Source organism: Nymphalis io, chromosome 1, assembly GCF_905147045.1.
Source record: "Nymphalis io chromosome 1, ilAglIoxx1.1, whole genome shotgun sequence".
NCBI lineage: Eukaryota > Metazoa > Arthropoda > Insecta > Lepidoptera > Nymphalidae > Nymphalis > Nymphalis io.
In genome coordinates, this window is record NC_065888.1 from 5382957 (window position 1) to 5397323 (window position 14367).

General features: G+C 29.4%; 1 protein-coding gene across 3 annotated transcripts; it reads left to right on the forward strand.

The window, feature by feature from the left end:
- The first annotated feature begins 9427 nt into the window (after window positions 1–9427).
- LOC126769479 (seroin-like) lies at window positions 9428–14052 on the forward strand. 3 transcript variants are annotated; one of them, XM_050488327.1, is made up of 7 exons: window positions 9429–9744; window positions 10794–10830; window positions 11209–11224; window positions 11399–11651; window positions 12059–12078; window positions 13118–13141; window positions 13589–14052. In XM_050488327.1, the coding sequence occupies exons 1-7, from the start codon at window positions 9693–9695 to the stop codon at window positions 13814–13816; spliced, it is 630 nt and encodes a 209-aa protein (XP_050344284.1). In that variant the 5' UTR covers window positions 9429–9692; the 3' UTR covers window positions 13817–14052. The 3 variants fall into 3 exon arrangements, with proteins under 3 accessions (XP_050344292.1, XP_050344284.1, XP_050344295.1); XM_050488335.1 differs by lacking the exon at window positions 13118–13141 and having other exon boundaries at window positions 9428–9744; XM_050488338.1 differs by lacking the exons at window positions 9429–9744; window positions 10794–10830; window positions 11209–11224 and adding an exon at window positions 10888–11139.
- The last annotated feature ends 315 nt before the right edge of the window (window positions 14053–14367 follow it).

Sequence of the window (14367 nt, forward strand, 5' to 3'; positions counted from 1 at the left end):
ACTAGTTGTTTGTCATTTAAATATCGAATCATCTAATGATTAGTCAATTATTCATAATCGTTTTTATGTTTACATTAAATATTTATTTTTTTGGACGAATGTATATATGAAAAATCCATTAGCAATTAAGCTTAATAAATATATAACATGATGACTAGCTGCTCCACGCGGTTTCACCGTCATTACGCGTTACTGCTCCGCCCCGCGGGTCGTATATAATCTTTAACCTTTCCCAAAAAATGACTTGTCTATCGCAAAAATATGTTTTCAAATCAGACTGGTAGATTGTGATATTAGCTCCCTCAAAAAAACCTACTCATCAGCTTTATGTTAACTAGTTTCCGCCCTCGGTTTCGGCATTTCTAAATCACACGATTTGGTATGTAATCATCTGTCCTATTCTAGCCTAAAATTTCATGATAATCAGCTGAGTAGTTAAGACTTAAAAGACTAACAAACAAATGAAAAACTGACTTTTACATATATAATATTATTTATGATTTTAGATTTAATATTTAATACGACCAGTTTAAGCAACATACCAGAATATACTAATATTATAAATTATCACATAATTTGTATGTGAATTAAACATATATATACATATGTATATAGTGATGTGTATGAGAAGATTGTCTTTGCTAATGATTATTTTTTATTAACATTAATTATTTTATTTAAAGTTCCAAGATGTTTGAAGTTACATGGAATGATAATCCTATTATAAAACAATATGACAGAGAACGTAATTGAAGATATAAGTGGAACTGTCATGAAACAGAAAGATGATTTTAAGTTGTCAATTTTATATTTTTGAGTTTATTTAAAAAAACCGAGATGGCCCAGCGGTAAGAACTCGTGAATCTTAACCGATGATCGTGGGTTCAAGCCCGGGCAAGCAACGCTGAATTTTCATGTGCTTAATTTGTGGTTATAATTCATCTCGTGCTTGACAGCGAAGGAAAACATCGTGAGGAAACCTGTATGTGTCAATTTCACATGTGTATTCCACCTACCCGCATTGGAGCAGCGTGGTGGAATAAACTCCAAACCTTCTCCTCAAAAAGGGAGAGGAGGCCTTAGCCCAGCAGTGGGACATTCACAGGCTGTTACTGTACTACTGAGTTTATTTCTTATTCGCGAACGTTATAATTATACGTGCGTACGTGCGTAAATCAATCATTCATTACTATTATAGCTCTTAATGTTTTTAAACGTGAGACATGAAAGTGATCTGATTAAAGACTTTAAATGTTCAATGACGTAATAAAATAAAAAATTGCGACAACACTATCCAGTTAAATCTTAAATTTAATTAAAATTGTGTATTAATATTCAAAATTCAAATTAACGAATTTGCGAAAAAGCTGCTCAAGATGAAATAAGATGAAATATGTAAATGATTTTTGATTTGTAAAACTTGAATCATTGTAACATTTTATGTTTATATATGTATATTAATAACGGAACATTAACGAAGGCGTGGGATATGAATAATCAGATATTACAAAACTCATTACTATTTTTTTAAATATTTTAACAGTAAACATTTAATGTAAATAATAGTAAAATATACTTCAGTTTTACATCATGATAAACAAGTATAATGAAAATACTAAAATTCTTCAAACTAAAATTATTCATTCTTTATCTTTTTGCTGTTCAAGATTCACAAGAAAATTGTTACTATTATTATTAGCTTTAAAATTTAATTGATTTTATTCTCTCGGTCGCACCCAACAATCCCAATTGTTTTCACCATCCTACGTGACATTGGTGAAAAATTCTGAGTCCTGTTGGCACAATTAAAAACCATTAAAATAAGAATTGAATTAAATTGAATTTAATAAAAAATGTAAATAATGTGTGTAAAATATACGGAAATAATGAATAATGTGAAAATATCATAATAATATGCAAATGTAATTTCGTATTGACATTTGTAAATAGCTCGTCAATGCGTCATTTAATAAAACATTTTTGGGTCTCGTATCCGCGTACTGAATTTAGCATTAGAATGTTACCAAGTAAGAAACTCTTGAGTCACGATTTTCATCATGTGATACAATGACAAAATACTCAGTCTCAATAATACAATATTTAATATAAAATTAATTAAATAAATAGTTCCTAATCCAAGTGACAGGAGACCCTTAGTACAGGGCAACCCAGTTTGGGCTCCTGCCTCCCACACACATATCTATTTTTCTTAATAATAAATAACAAAAAAAAAAAATGTAAACATAAATGTCCGTGGGAGAGAATAAATAAATTTATTATTATTATTACTGTTTATTTGTTTGTTCGTTTGCGAAATAGATTGTTAGAGGAAAAAAATCAAATTATATTATACAAGGAACCTTAAGCTTGTAATTTCAATGGCTTAGTCTCTCTGCAAATCGGAACACGATACAAAATATTGCTGTTAGGTGCTTAAGCTTCTGTACCAATAAGTGACCGATTCGGTACCCACCCAGAATGGCTTATAGAAAGCCGATTACTAGCACGAAGCCGAATGCTACCGAATAAAATGGGCTTGCATCGAGTGTTTTTGTTTCTTACAGAAAATCTTTGTCTGCATAGCGAAGCAACTGTACAGCTTTATATCACGTGATCCACTTACTCATTTTTCTTTGCCAAAATTGTAAAATACCGCTTATTATAAAAAAAATATCCACAAATTTATTTATGATAACGTAATGATATATGGTTTTTAATAGTGAGAACTTTTAACTTCTTATTAAATATGTTAATAAAAAATTAACGTTTTTTGAAATCGTTACATTCCTTGATGCGTGGGTTCGAGGACGTTTTGCGTAACAAATATTGAATAACAAATAAACTTGTATAGGTTCATTCATAAATTCAACAAGAACAAGGTATTTTCTCAAAAAGCCGATATGGTCTACTGGTTAGAACACGTGAATTGTGCAAGTTCAAGCCCAGAAAAGCACTCAATTTTCATGTACTTAATTTATGTTCATAATTCATCTCGTACTTGGCGGCGTAGGAAAACTCATGATTTGACTCGTGTAGGAAAACATGAAACAATCAAAAGTAAGAAAAAATGATTACTAATATCGGTTTAGTTTTCTGTTATACAATTTGTGTTTTTAATTCATATAGTGCTTGGAAGGTTAGGACAAAAAATTGTGAGGAAAATTATGTCACATGTGTATCCATAGCAGCGTGGTGGAATAAGCTCCATACCTTCTCCTCAAAATAACTTAAATGAAAACATTTGGTGCTAACTTTTCCTAAGTTGTAATGTAATGTTATAAAGACCAGTAATTCTAGTAGCACCAGTGTCTGTTTTTCCATAATGCTTAGGCTTATTGAGAAAATTCATTGAAATGTAAATGAAAGGTAGGTAATTAAATAATTAGAGCATTGTTAAGTAATTATAGTACTTCGAATGAAAGTATCATCGCGACCGATATAAATCTTCTAAAAACGTGGTCACAAACCTCAATGTCAAGTGGACAGATTACTTAACTAGAGCTAGGGTTGCTATAGTACGTATTTAAACTCAATCCACCTCGTTGGTTTAGTGAAATAAAATCTCTGTCAGCTCAAAACAATCCCGTCACTCGGAATGTACAGAATGTTCTGGCGTCTGATCTTTCTCCGATCGTGTCGGAATGCCGTTCTATAAATATAAATATTATAATATAAATATTATAATATAAATATTAAAATATAAATATTCGTTCTTAATATAAAAATAAAATATTGTTGTAATAAACTAATAAGTTACGTGTTTATTTTCGTTCATATAGAGAAAAAAAGAAATAAGCCGTTATAAATAAAATGTAAACGCATTTTGAAATCTTCGCGTCCATACATATCTGTGTGATTTTGCTCCATGTATGTATAACAACAAACACATTACTACGTTTTACTCCCGATTGAAAAAAAAGTTAGTTTTAACTAAGGCCGTTGCAACACTAAAATATTAATATAAATATACGTAGTAGTCATTTTTGGTGGTGTAACACTCCAAAACACTAAAACAGGATGTAGGATTGAGCACATCATAACGGATCATTATTATCGCCTTTCAAGAAAAATATATAATTGATTACATTCGCTGATATTCACATTTTTAGAATACGAAGACGGATTTATAGCTCAATTACTTCAAATAAATGCTAATCCATTAAGTTTAACTCAATCTAAAATAATGAATATTGTTTAAAAATGTTTGTAAAAATATCAATACGTTTTAGTATAATATTTCGTAGTTAATTAATTGTAAAAGAAAAATTTGACAACCCTCATGTATAAAAAAAACCGAGTCCGGGGTCACACGTCTCATGTCACGGTCGCACTACACTAGTGTGACACTAGTCATGTTCAAACACACGTATCAATACGATCGATTATGGTACATATTTTATCACTGTGTCCATTGCATCCTTAGTGTTAATTATATTGATGGGTTAGCAACGTAAGTCGAAATGTACTTTACACATTTTTTTTTGGTTAGATATTTCAGAATTCCATTGTGAGGTGTTAAAACCTGAAATGAATAGGAATGTCAACAAATAAGTCGTATAGAGTCGCGTGACATTCTTTGACAGTGTTAACGCCATAATTTTATTGTTCGAAAACCCATTAGTATTTATAAATTGCTAACTTTTATTTTATTTTTATGTATCTAAAATTAAAAATATTCATGACTTTTACATGTATTCTTCGAAATATGTTTTATTTCTCTATTTTAATGTTAGTGTCGTATTATGTTATCGTATTTTGTTTATTTTATATAATTATATTTTTTATCGTTACATATTTTTTATCCTTTATTGTCCACAATACAATGACAACAAATCCATATCAATTTGTTTTCTTTTTTTAATTGTATACTATTAGCTGACTTAGTTAATATTAGCTTATCACCCAGCACGCGCTACAATGCTTATTTTAAATTTTGAAGACCATTACCTAAGATAGCTCACGAACCACCTATTTTCCTTAGTTGGTTCTATGCCAGAAACCTTCACGTTTATGACGTATAGTTTCAACAATAAGTATACGAAGTTTCAATATTTCGTATTGGAATGCATGCAGGACAAACACAATATTAATAACTTCATTTCCATATACGAAATTTTAAAGAATTCTTGGTGCAGGATTTTCAAGCACTTATGATAATTTTACAGGTTTTGTTAAATGAAAAGCTATCACCGGTTCAGGATGCATTGTCGGTTCTTTAAGTAGAACGAATGTTCTACTAGGCAAGAAAATCAGTAGTTTCTCAATTAAATTACATATGTAGATTGAGATTTAAATAAAATTACATTTATATATGTTACGGTAAATGTAACTAATTGGGATAAATATGTATCATCGGTCATTATTAATTAACCTCATAATAATTCTCATCCTTTGATAAATGTGATAAAAACTGTGAGAATCTTCATTTTAACCGGTTGTCATTAATAATTCAATTAAATGATACCATAGAATTAAAAAAACGATACTTTTGTGATAAATAATATTGAGGTAACGATGATGACCGATTACAGCCATTCTCAAGAGAAACTAGCCAACTGCGCGGGAGACATTATAGTGCACACTTGTGTGCACAAGCACAGACGCACTTCCTTTTCCCTCAGTCTCATATGGATGGGAAGGGAAATCACACACGATCAGAAAGAGTTCAGGCTCAGGACCAATATCTTTATACGCTTTTCAAGGCATAGGAGAGAAAGGCCTGCCTAAATTCCAGACTCCGGGCTGTTACTGAGAAGTAAAATTGATATAATACAATTTAGGTAGTTACTTTATCGACATGTTCTTTATCAACCCTCAGTATTAACTACCACTATCGAAAAAAGTTGGGTGTCTCGTTAAATGAAGCTACTCGTGAAGTTTTTATCTTTATACTGGTGATGATGATGATGTTAAATAAAAATTAATGAATAAATCTATACTAGGATAGTATTAAAATACACATAATACCTCTCTTACGGGATAGACATGGTTATGTATATTATATTATCTATAATTGTATATCTTGCATTGATTGACTTATAAATACATTAATTAAAAAGATATGCGGTTTTAATTACGCGTGTAAATGATCTCACATAAATAATTGACATATACTCGAAACAAATTAAGTAATAAGTGATATATTTAAATAAATATCATAATGATATCTACAGTAACAGCCTGTAAATGTCCCACTGCTGGGCTAAGGCCTCCTCTCCCTTTTTGAGGAGAAGGTTTGGAGCTTATTCTAATGATATCTACCCTACTTAATTTAGTAGCATAGTAAAAAAAACTGATCAAACTCCGAGAAATAATTACCGATTTCGATCACGTTGGCCATTCTCAATGGTAACTAATCATTAGCGCAGTGGATATGCACAAGTACGTGTGTTTATTTGCATAAAAAGGTGTATTATTTATGGACTTACTGTTATAGATCGACGGAATGGCAATCCGACACGACCGGAGAGAGATTAGTTGTAGGAAAAGCGGTTCAAAATAATGCTCTGCAAGAGATGGGTTTGTAAAACGTAAGTACGTGACGTTTTAATTCTGGGCTATTAATAAGGATTTCTTAACAGCAGAATTTGATTAAAAATTTTGCGTTGCTTTCCGAAACTTTATTGTTCCTATAATGTTTTTTCGTTTAACAAATGTTTAACACCATTTTCTGATTATTTTCATTCCTATCCTCTAGGTTTTTAACAGCTGATATTATACCTATTTGATAATTATTTACTTTTATGAGATTCACTTATAGGCCTTACGACAAGCACTCTTCTTGGCAGTAACTGGGTTACTTATATAAGGCGAGATTTGGCCCAGGACCAAAGGATCTTCAATACACAGAACACAACACAAGATAAACCTTCACAAGGTAACCAAATCCTTGGGTGGACGTATGTGGGATCCGACATCTTCGGAATCCTCTACAAACTCGTTTGCAACTCCATCAATAGCGAGAGCACAGCTGTATTTTTATTTCTTATATTATCGCCTTCCCTATTTCTTTATAAAAATACTATAGTCCATTGTTTATGCATTTTATTAGCATTAATCAGAAAGTTGATGTCAATGTGGAGCGATTATGAAGTGATATTATGCAGTGTTTCCTCATTTAAATTGTAACACAAGATATGATTGTAATTATACTAGTTTTTATAATTTATTGAATATGTAAAATATTTCATCTACGTAGTTGGTACAGTCAGTATTGCTAATATGTTAACATTTTCCGCAATGCGAAATTGCAATGTAATTTTTTTACATTTACTAATATAAAAATATTTTGGTCAAAAGTGCCGTTTAATTACTAACTCTGTGTAATAAATTAAAGAGGACAAGACAAGTTAAGGAGCGATTAGTATATGAAAAAAATAGAACTTTTCTACTATTTCAAATGCATGCATATTTCACATTACGTACATACGTAACACAACTTGCTTCATGGCCCAGTGGTTAGAAACACGTGAATCTTACCGATGATTTGCACCACATTTCATGTGCTTAATTAATGTTTATAATTAATTTCACCTTTCAATAATGAAACCTGCCTGCGTCAAATTCGAGATGGCCCAGTGGTAAGAACGCGTGAATCTTAACCGATGAACGTGGGTTCAAATCCGGGCAAGCACCTCTGAATTTTCATGTGCTTAATTTCTGTTTATAATTCATCTCGTGCTTTTCGGTGAAGGAAAACATCGTGAGGAAACCTGCATGTGTCTAATTTCATCGAAATTCTGCCACATGTGTATTCCACCAACCCGCATTGGAGCAGCGTGGTGGAATAAGCTCCAAACCTTCTCCTCAAATAGGGAGAGGAGGCCTTAGCCCAGCAGTGGGACATTTACAGGCTGTTACTTTACTTTACATGAGTATCAGCCAGAACCTTCTCATCCAAAGAACAGAAGACCTTAGCCCAGCTATGGAAGATTTACAGTCTAAGGTTGACTGTATTTCTTATACATCAATTAAATAAAATAATACGTGATTAATGGATTTCTTATAATTGAACAGGTGCGATGAAATGTAACAAAGACACTTACGTATAGTTAATAAAAATAAACATGTATGAAATTTCACTAATATTTTTTGAGATATTATTAAAAATTGATATAAGAATGAATCGTATAGGTTTTATTTCAAACATGTACTACATGTATTTATAATTCATTTATAAATGTTAACAGAATTAAAATGAACGCATCGAAAAAAAAATACAAATATTTAAAAAGTTGAATACTTCATTAAATCTAGTCATATACTTTTCGAAATACACGAACGCTTAAATGGATAAATTTAAAGGTGTTTTTTCTGCTTTGCTTATATTCTGATTAATTATCTATTTTACCATATACAATCATCATCAATCATAAACGTCTTCATCCGTTAGTTTTATATTTAGTCATAAAATCACCGTTATTTACAATTTACACATTAGTCAATTAGGAAATATCAAAATGGCAATGTCCTATCATAACCCATTGAACTCGATGTGTAACAAAATACCAATTGATAAATATAAGTTTTCTACAAATTTCAAATATATATTTTTTTTTTAAAGTTGCCTATGTCGTAAGTGTAATAATTTAATGAAATAGTCATTTTTTTTTGCATTGTCATCTTGATTCTTCAAAGGGCGGCAACGCATCTTTAAGCCCTTAGGTAATGGAAGTGTCCACGTGCGGTGGTAGTCTTCCATCTATCCGGTGAGGTTGCTGCACGTCCGCTTACATAATTAGTCCATTGTATAATAATTAGTTAAATTTATTAGTCCTAAGCAATTTACTGTATTGTAAAATTCCGGAGGTTTCCCGAATGGAGGGTAGAGGGGAGGATCGGGAGCTTAAGTGTATAGATAATCTATATTATTATTTTACTAAAAAGGATTTAAACAATTTAAGGCGTTTTTGCTTGACTACATATTGACTAATTCCGAAATAAATCGTATCAAATATATATCAAACAAAAATCCAAATGTTAATAATTACTGGTCTGAGCGTCGCGTATAAATAAATGAGCTAGTTTACTTATAACTAGTAAAGTATTTTTTTATACTTATGAATTGTATGTTTTTTTTAAAGGAATTAATCTTGTTGATTTTCTAGGGTAAAAACAACGTACTGAACGGTGACATTTGACATTTAAAAAATAATTGTAAAAGTGTTTCAAAACTGAACATTTTTGTATACGAAAACGTATATAATACGAGACATTTTATAACACGATAACGTAAAATAAAATGTATCGTTTTTATTTACTATATTTAACTATGGATAAAATAAGCTATCTAAACCGGATGGAATAAAAACATTAAAATGAACAGTAATTATTACATTTTAGTAAACATCGAGTAACTTTCATTTCACCTGAACATTCTAGAATGATATATTAACGTGTAAGTGATATGACTGTTTGAAAATCACGAAACAGTTGCAACAATAGACTTACACTGTTCGTCGACGTATTCGGATTGGTCATAACATATTTTCATTGTTAAGAAAAGCACGTTTGGAACACTAATAATTTGAGACTTGTCTTTCAACTCATATTTTCATAGAATAAAATTCATTCGTCTCGCTATTTGTACAGTTGTTTTAAGCATACAAGTCATATTTAAATGAATATTAATTGCACATGTTTTCAGTGTTCTTCCAACTGTTGGTGTAACGAAATTATATCGGTCTAAGATAATGGCATTCACGATAATATTAATTACGACTTTTATAGCTGCTTCAACTAACGGTGAGTGTGGCTTATTTACTTTTTAGAAAATTATATAGTAAGCGGATCGAAATTAATCGTTGTTTGACAAAATTAATTTAACCTTAATTCAACAGCATATTGTCGGAATATTTTTTGGAGCCAAATGTAATATAAAATTATCAAATTATATAAATAATTACATATATATAGACATAAAACATTTTATTATTTTAATTTCGTTATTCGATTGAATTACTACTTAATTAATACTATGGCAGGTTAAGCAATATACGGTACGGTATGAAATGAGCGTGTACATTTGCTAATGTATAGTGGCATATCCATCATAGAATTATTATCGCTTTTCTTTTTTTTTGTAATAAAAATGCAATCGGGTAAGTAGGTCATTTGATTGTATGTGGTCATCATAGCTATAACGGAATTAGAAGAGTTATCTCTACTATAAATGCGCCATTAATCATAGGGTTAAAATGCTATTTTCCTTTTGCCTGTAAATTAATTGATCCACTTATCCTACAAAACTTGAAGATTTCAATACAAATGTTTGGTAAATAAGCAATATCAAGAAATGATATTGCTTATTTACCTTCTATTCAAAATCGTAAAAATACATAATTAACCTAGGCTTTAACTAGCATTTTTGAATCGGTATTTTAAAATAGATCTGTTATTCCGGTTTGGAGGGTAGATTTTGCCGAGATTCCACCATCGAGAAACTTTGTTTTCATATATATTATAGATTAAAATTTATATTTATTTAATGTATGAAAATTGAAGAATAAGGTGCCTTATCTTTTTCAGGAATAATGTGCCTTATTTTTTTTTATTTAATATGACTTTTAAATTTAATAAGTGTTACATGTAAATATTGCTACGTGATTTTATTATAATTAATATAAATTAATTTATTTTGTAACTAAATAATAATTTACAATTCAAAACGATCTGAAAAAATTTTATTTATTGCATCAGAAAATTTATATTTAATTCGTTTCGGTATAACGGCAGTGTTACGATTCAATAATTGATTTCTACCATAAAATTTAAGTACCTTTTTATTTTTACAGCTGGTTTTGTATGGCAGAATGATGACAATTTTCCGGGGTAAGTGCTAACGTGTTATAAATATAATAGCTTTATTATGTAATAAATAAAAACATTTTAAGTCAAAAATATTTTCATTATATACTTAAATCAATAAATATATATGAACCAAAATTAAAAATAGTTTCCATATAAATTGTGATCACGTGGTATAGTGGCAATAATGCTAAAGCATTTCCACGTTGAATCGCTATTTCATTTCTTTGTGCGAAAATGAGTACTCGGTTCGGTTCTTCAGTAGAGGCGAAGTCGAGGATATTATATATTTTATAAATGTTTTCGTTGTATTACTGTGGCAGACGAATTAATGTAAGACATTATTAAAAATAATATTTTCTGCATTCACAAGAAACTATTAATCACATTTGATTATTTCAGAAAACCCAATATGAAGGTGAGTTTTGTGCAAACATTATTTTTATGATATGGCCCATTCTAATAATTAAACAAAGAAACATTAATTATTACATTTTAGAGCTTTCTTTAAAAGCTTACCCCGAACAAAGATATTGTAATTATTTTCTTTTTTATGTTCAAATGATTAACATTAAATTATATTATTTTACAGTTCTTTAACAATAATTTTCCGAAATTTCCAACATTTCCAACATTTCCCACCTTCACTTTCCCTACCTTCCCGACAATTCCCCCAATTGTTGTACTAACTCCCGAAGACATTGCTAAGAACAAGGGGCCCAATTACAATGGGGTATCAGTTAGCTCGTTCATCTCCACTTCCCTGGATAAAGATGGAAAAGTGATCCGCAATAATGATGCAACCATAATAACCAATGAAGGTGGAGTGGTTAAAAAATATTCATGTAAGATTCTTGATACGATATTATTATATAATATTATTCTTCTACTTTTATATTTTAAGTTGTATGAAAAATATCAATAAGGAATTTGAAAAGTTAGGTACATAATCTGTCTGAAACAGCGTTTTTGTGGTTGTTATAAGACAAAACCTCGAATATATGGTTTTATTCTACATAATTAAAAGTACATAAGTGATACATGACATTAATAAATTATTTATAAAATAATACAAACTAAGGAGGTTTAATATCACACAGTGGTATGATAATAATATTACACTGGTTTGCAATATTTTTTTTATATGGTAATATTAAAATTTATGTCGTATACGTGTCATACGCAAACAATATTGGTGTTAGTCATACATTGGCTTTACGTAATTTTTTTTTTATTAAAAATTTTTTTGCAGTTGGAGACAATCCTTCAAAGGTAAACGAAGTGTAAGTAAATATATTACTTTTAAATATTTAACCTTTCGCTTTATAGAACATTTTACATTTATGGCATAAAAATGAATTACAATTTATTTGTTTTTAACGATTTTATTATGTTTTTTTTTTTTTCAGTTCGGTAAGCGATTCCTAAAGGATAATAAGTAATAATAGCGGCGTTATAGTTATTTTAACATCATATTAATTAAAATTAATTATAAGAGAATACACCGTTGACCATTAATATATTTAGGTAGGTAATTTATTTTTATAATACTATCTGTGGCTAACAATATGCACAAATAATTAGTTTCAAGACTATTTTTTTAAATTACACAACAAAGTATACTCGTGATCACAAATTTACAAAAAAACGCTGTTTTATTACCTAATTAAGGAACGTTCAGCATATGTATACGATATATGTGTACGATTTATAATCATATCATAACTCATTCATAACATAATATTATCTAACTTCATAACATTTTCTATTAAGTAAAAATACTCCACGATTTGTGCCTCTTCTAATATATACTTATTAAGTTTAATAAAATAAAGCGTGTATGTGTAATACGAATTTTATTAGAACTTAAATTTCGTTAACTATGTAGGATAACAAAAAATTGCAATTTTTCTCTTGTTAGAGCTAGCTTAACATTTATACTTATCGTGTACAATATATATTTGCCGAACATTCTTTTTTTTACATAATTTTAAATAGAAAGAAATGAGCAATAAATTTTAATCAAAAGCCTATTTGGGAAACATAGGGCTGTTTTATTCATATTATGTCAATTAGCCAAATAAAAATAAATAGCTTGATCTTCAATTAGAAACAATTAAAAGCATCATATAAATTATTTGTCATTCCTTATTCATATATTTTGTTCAATTCTGTGTTTATAACATAGGAAGTCAAATTTAAGTGAATTCTTATCATCTGAATGTAATCTCATATTATATACACATGTTAAGTTATCAAATGAGTATGTTTTTATGAGCACGTTTTTAACAATTGTTAACCTTTATTACAGCAACCACAAACATTAATTTCAAAGGTAATTAAAAGTTCAAACAGCTAATATTACACACTTGCAAACATACAATTATGCACGTAAGAATGGTGCGTGAGGATCTTTGTTTAAGATCCACGTAATATACCACTAGGCCTTCTTGTATGATCTATCTTAGTTGATAGCACATCTTAGGAACGAAGCATCGCCTCCAGGCCGTTTCAAATATAAATATGAATAATTGCATTGTAAATACAATAGTTAAATATAAAACGAAAAATCCCACTGAGTTTTTTCCGCCGGTTTTTCACAGGTGTTTCATTCTAAGCCGATGGTACATTTTTTGACATTGAGTTACTTCCATATTGAATAAAGATATACTTTAGACTTTAGTTCGGCTCTGAATCCTGATAACTAAAAATAAATTAACAATATTTATGACAAGCTACATTGTATGTATGTACATATTACATAACAAGGAAATATTTTCAGGAACCAATATGGCAACCTATTATACCGATTTTACCACTAGACCCTGAAGTTTTAAAGGTCTACAAACCAGAAAAGAACGAACACTTCATCGGAACATCATCCGTTACGTACTCCCAGGTCAAAAACGTCAACGGTGTTAAAACTAACGCTGGAGGTTCTACAATAATAACAAATTTGAACGGCAATGTTGCAGAGAACATTGCAGCGTTTAGCGATAATGAAGTGTAAAGATTAGCAAATATAATATTATATAAAATTCATTTTAGTAAATAAAAACATGAGGCACTTAAATATAGATGACAAAAAGGGCTTAATCTTTTAATTCAATTATTTTATGTTAAATTAATACTGCAATTATATTTTTAAATATAATTAAGTTTAATGCAAGTATCCCATTATGATTTTTTATGTTATTTCTTTATTCTTTTATATCTTTAATAAAATAAATGTGTTCCTAAAATTTATTCGTTGTTACCTTATTAATCTATTTCAAAAAATTATTATATTTTTATTTTTATTTTACATAATATGTATTTTTTATTATATACAATATATGTACATGCACCAAACGAAATATTAAGATTAAAAGAAATATATGATTACAACTTATATTTTTATCATTTCGAAATTATGACATTTTATAATTCAGTATTGAAAATATTGCAAACATTAAAAATAGGCGTTATATATCTTTTATTAAAATAAGCAAATAAAATACTGCGCAACAGATATTATAGCACACAAGTGTATGTGCAAACACAGGTGCACTTTATTCTTTT

Bases quoted from the DNA above. Each gene is read 5' to 3' on its own strand.
- LOC126769479 (XM_050488327.1), top strand. From the start codon at position 9,693: ATGGCATTCACGATAATATTAATTACGACTTTTATAGCTGCTTCAACT. The intron at 11,652-12,058 runs GTAAGATTCTTG...ATTTTTTTGCAG, and splicing joins AGTGGTTAAAAAATATTCAT to TTGGAGACAATCCTTCAAAG. The intron at 13,142-13,588 runs GTAATTAAAAGT...AAATATTTTCAG, and splicing joins CACAAACATTAATTTCAAAG to GAACCAATATGGCAACCTAT.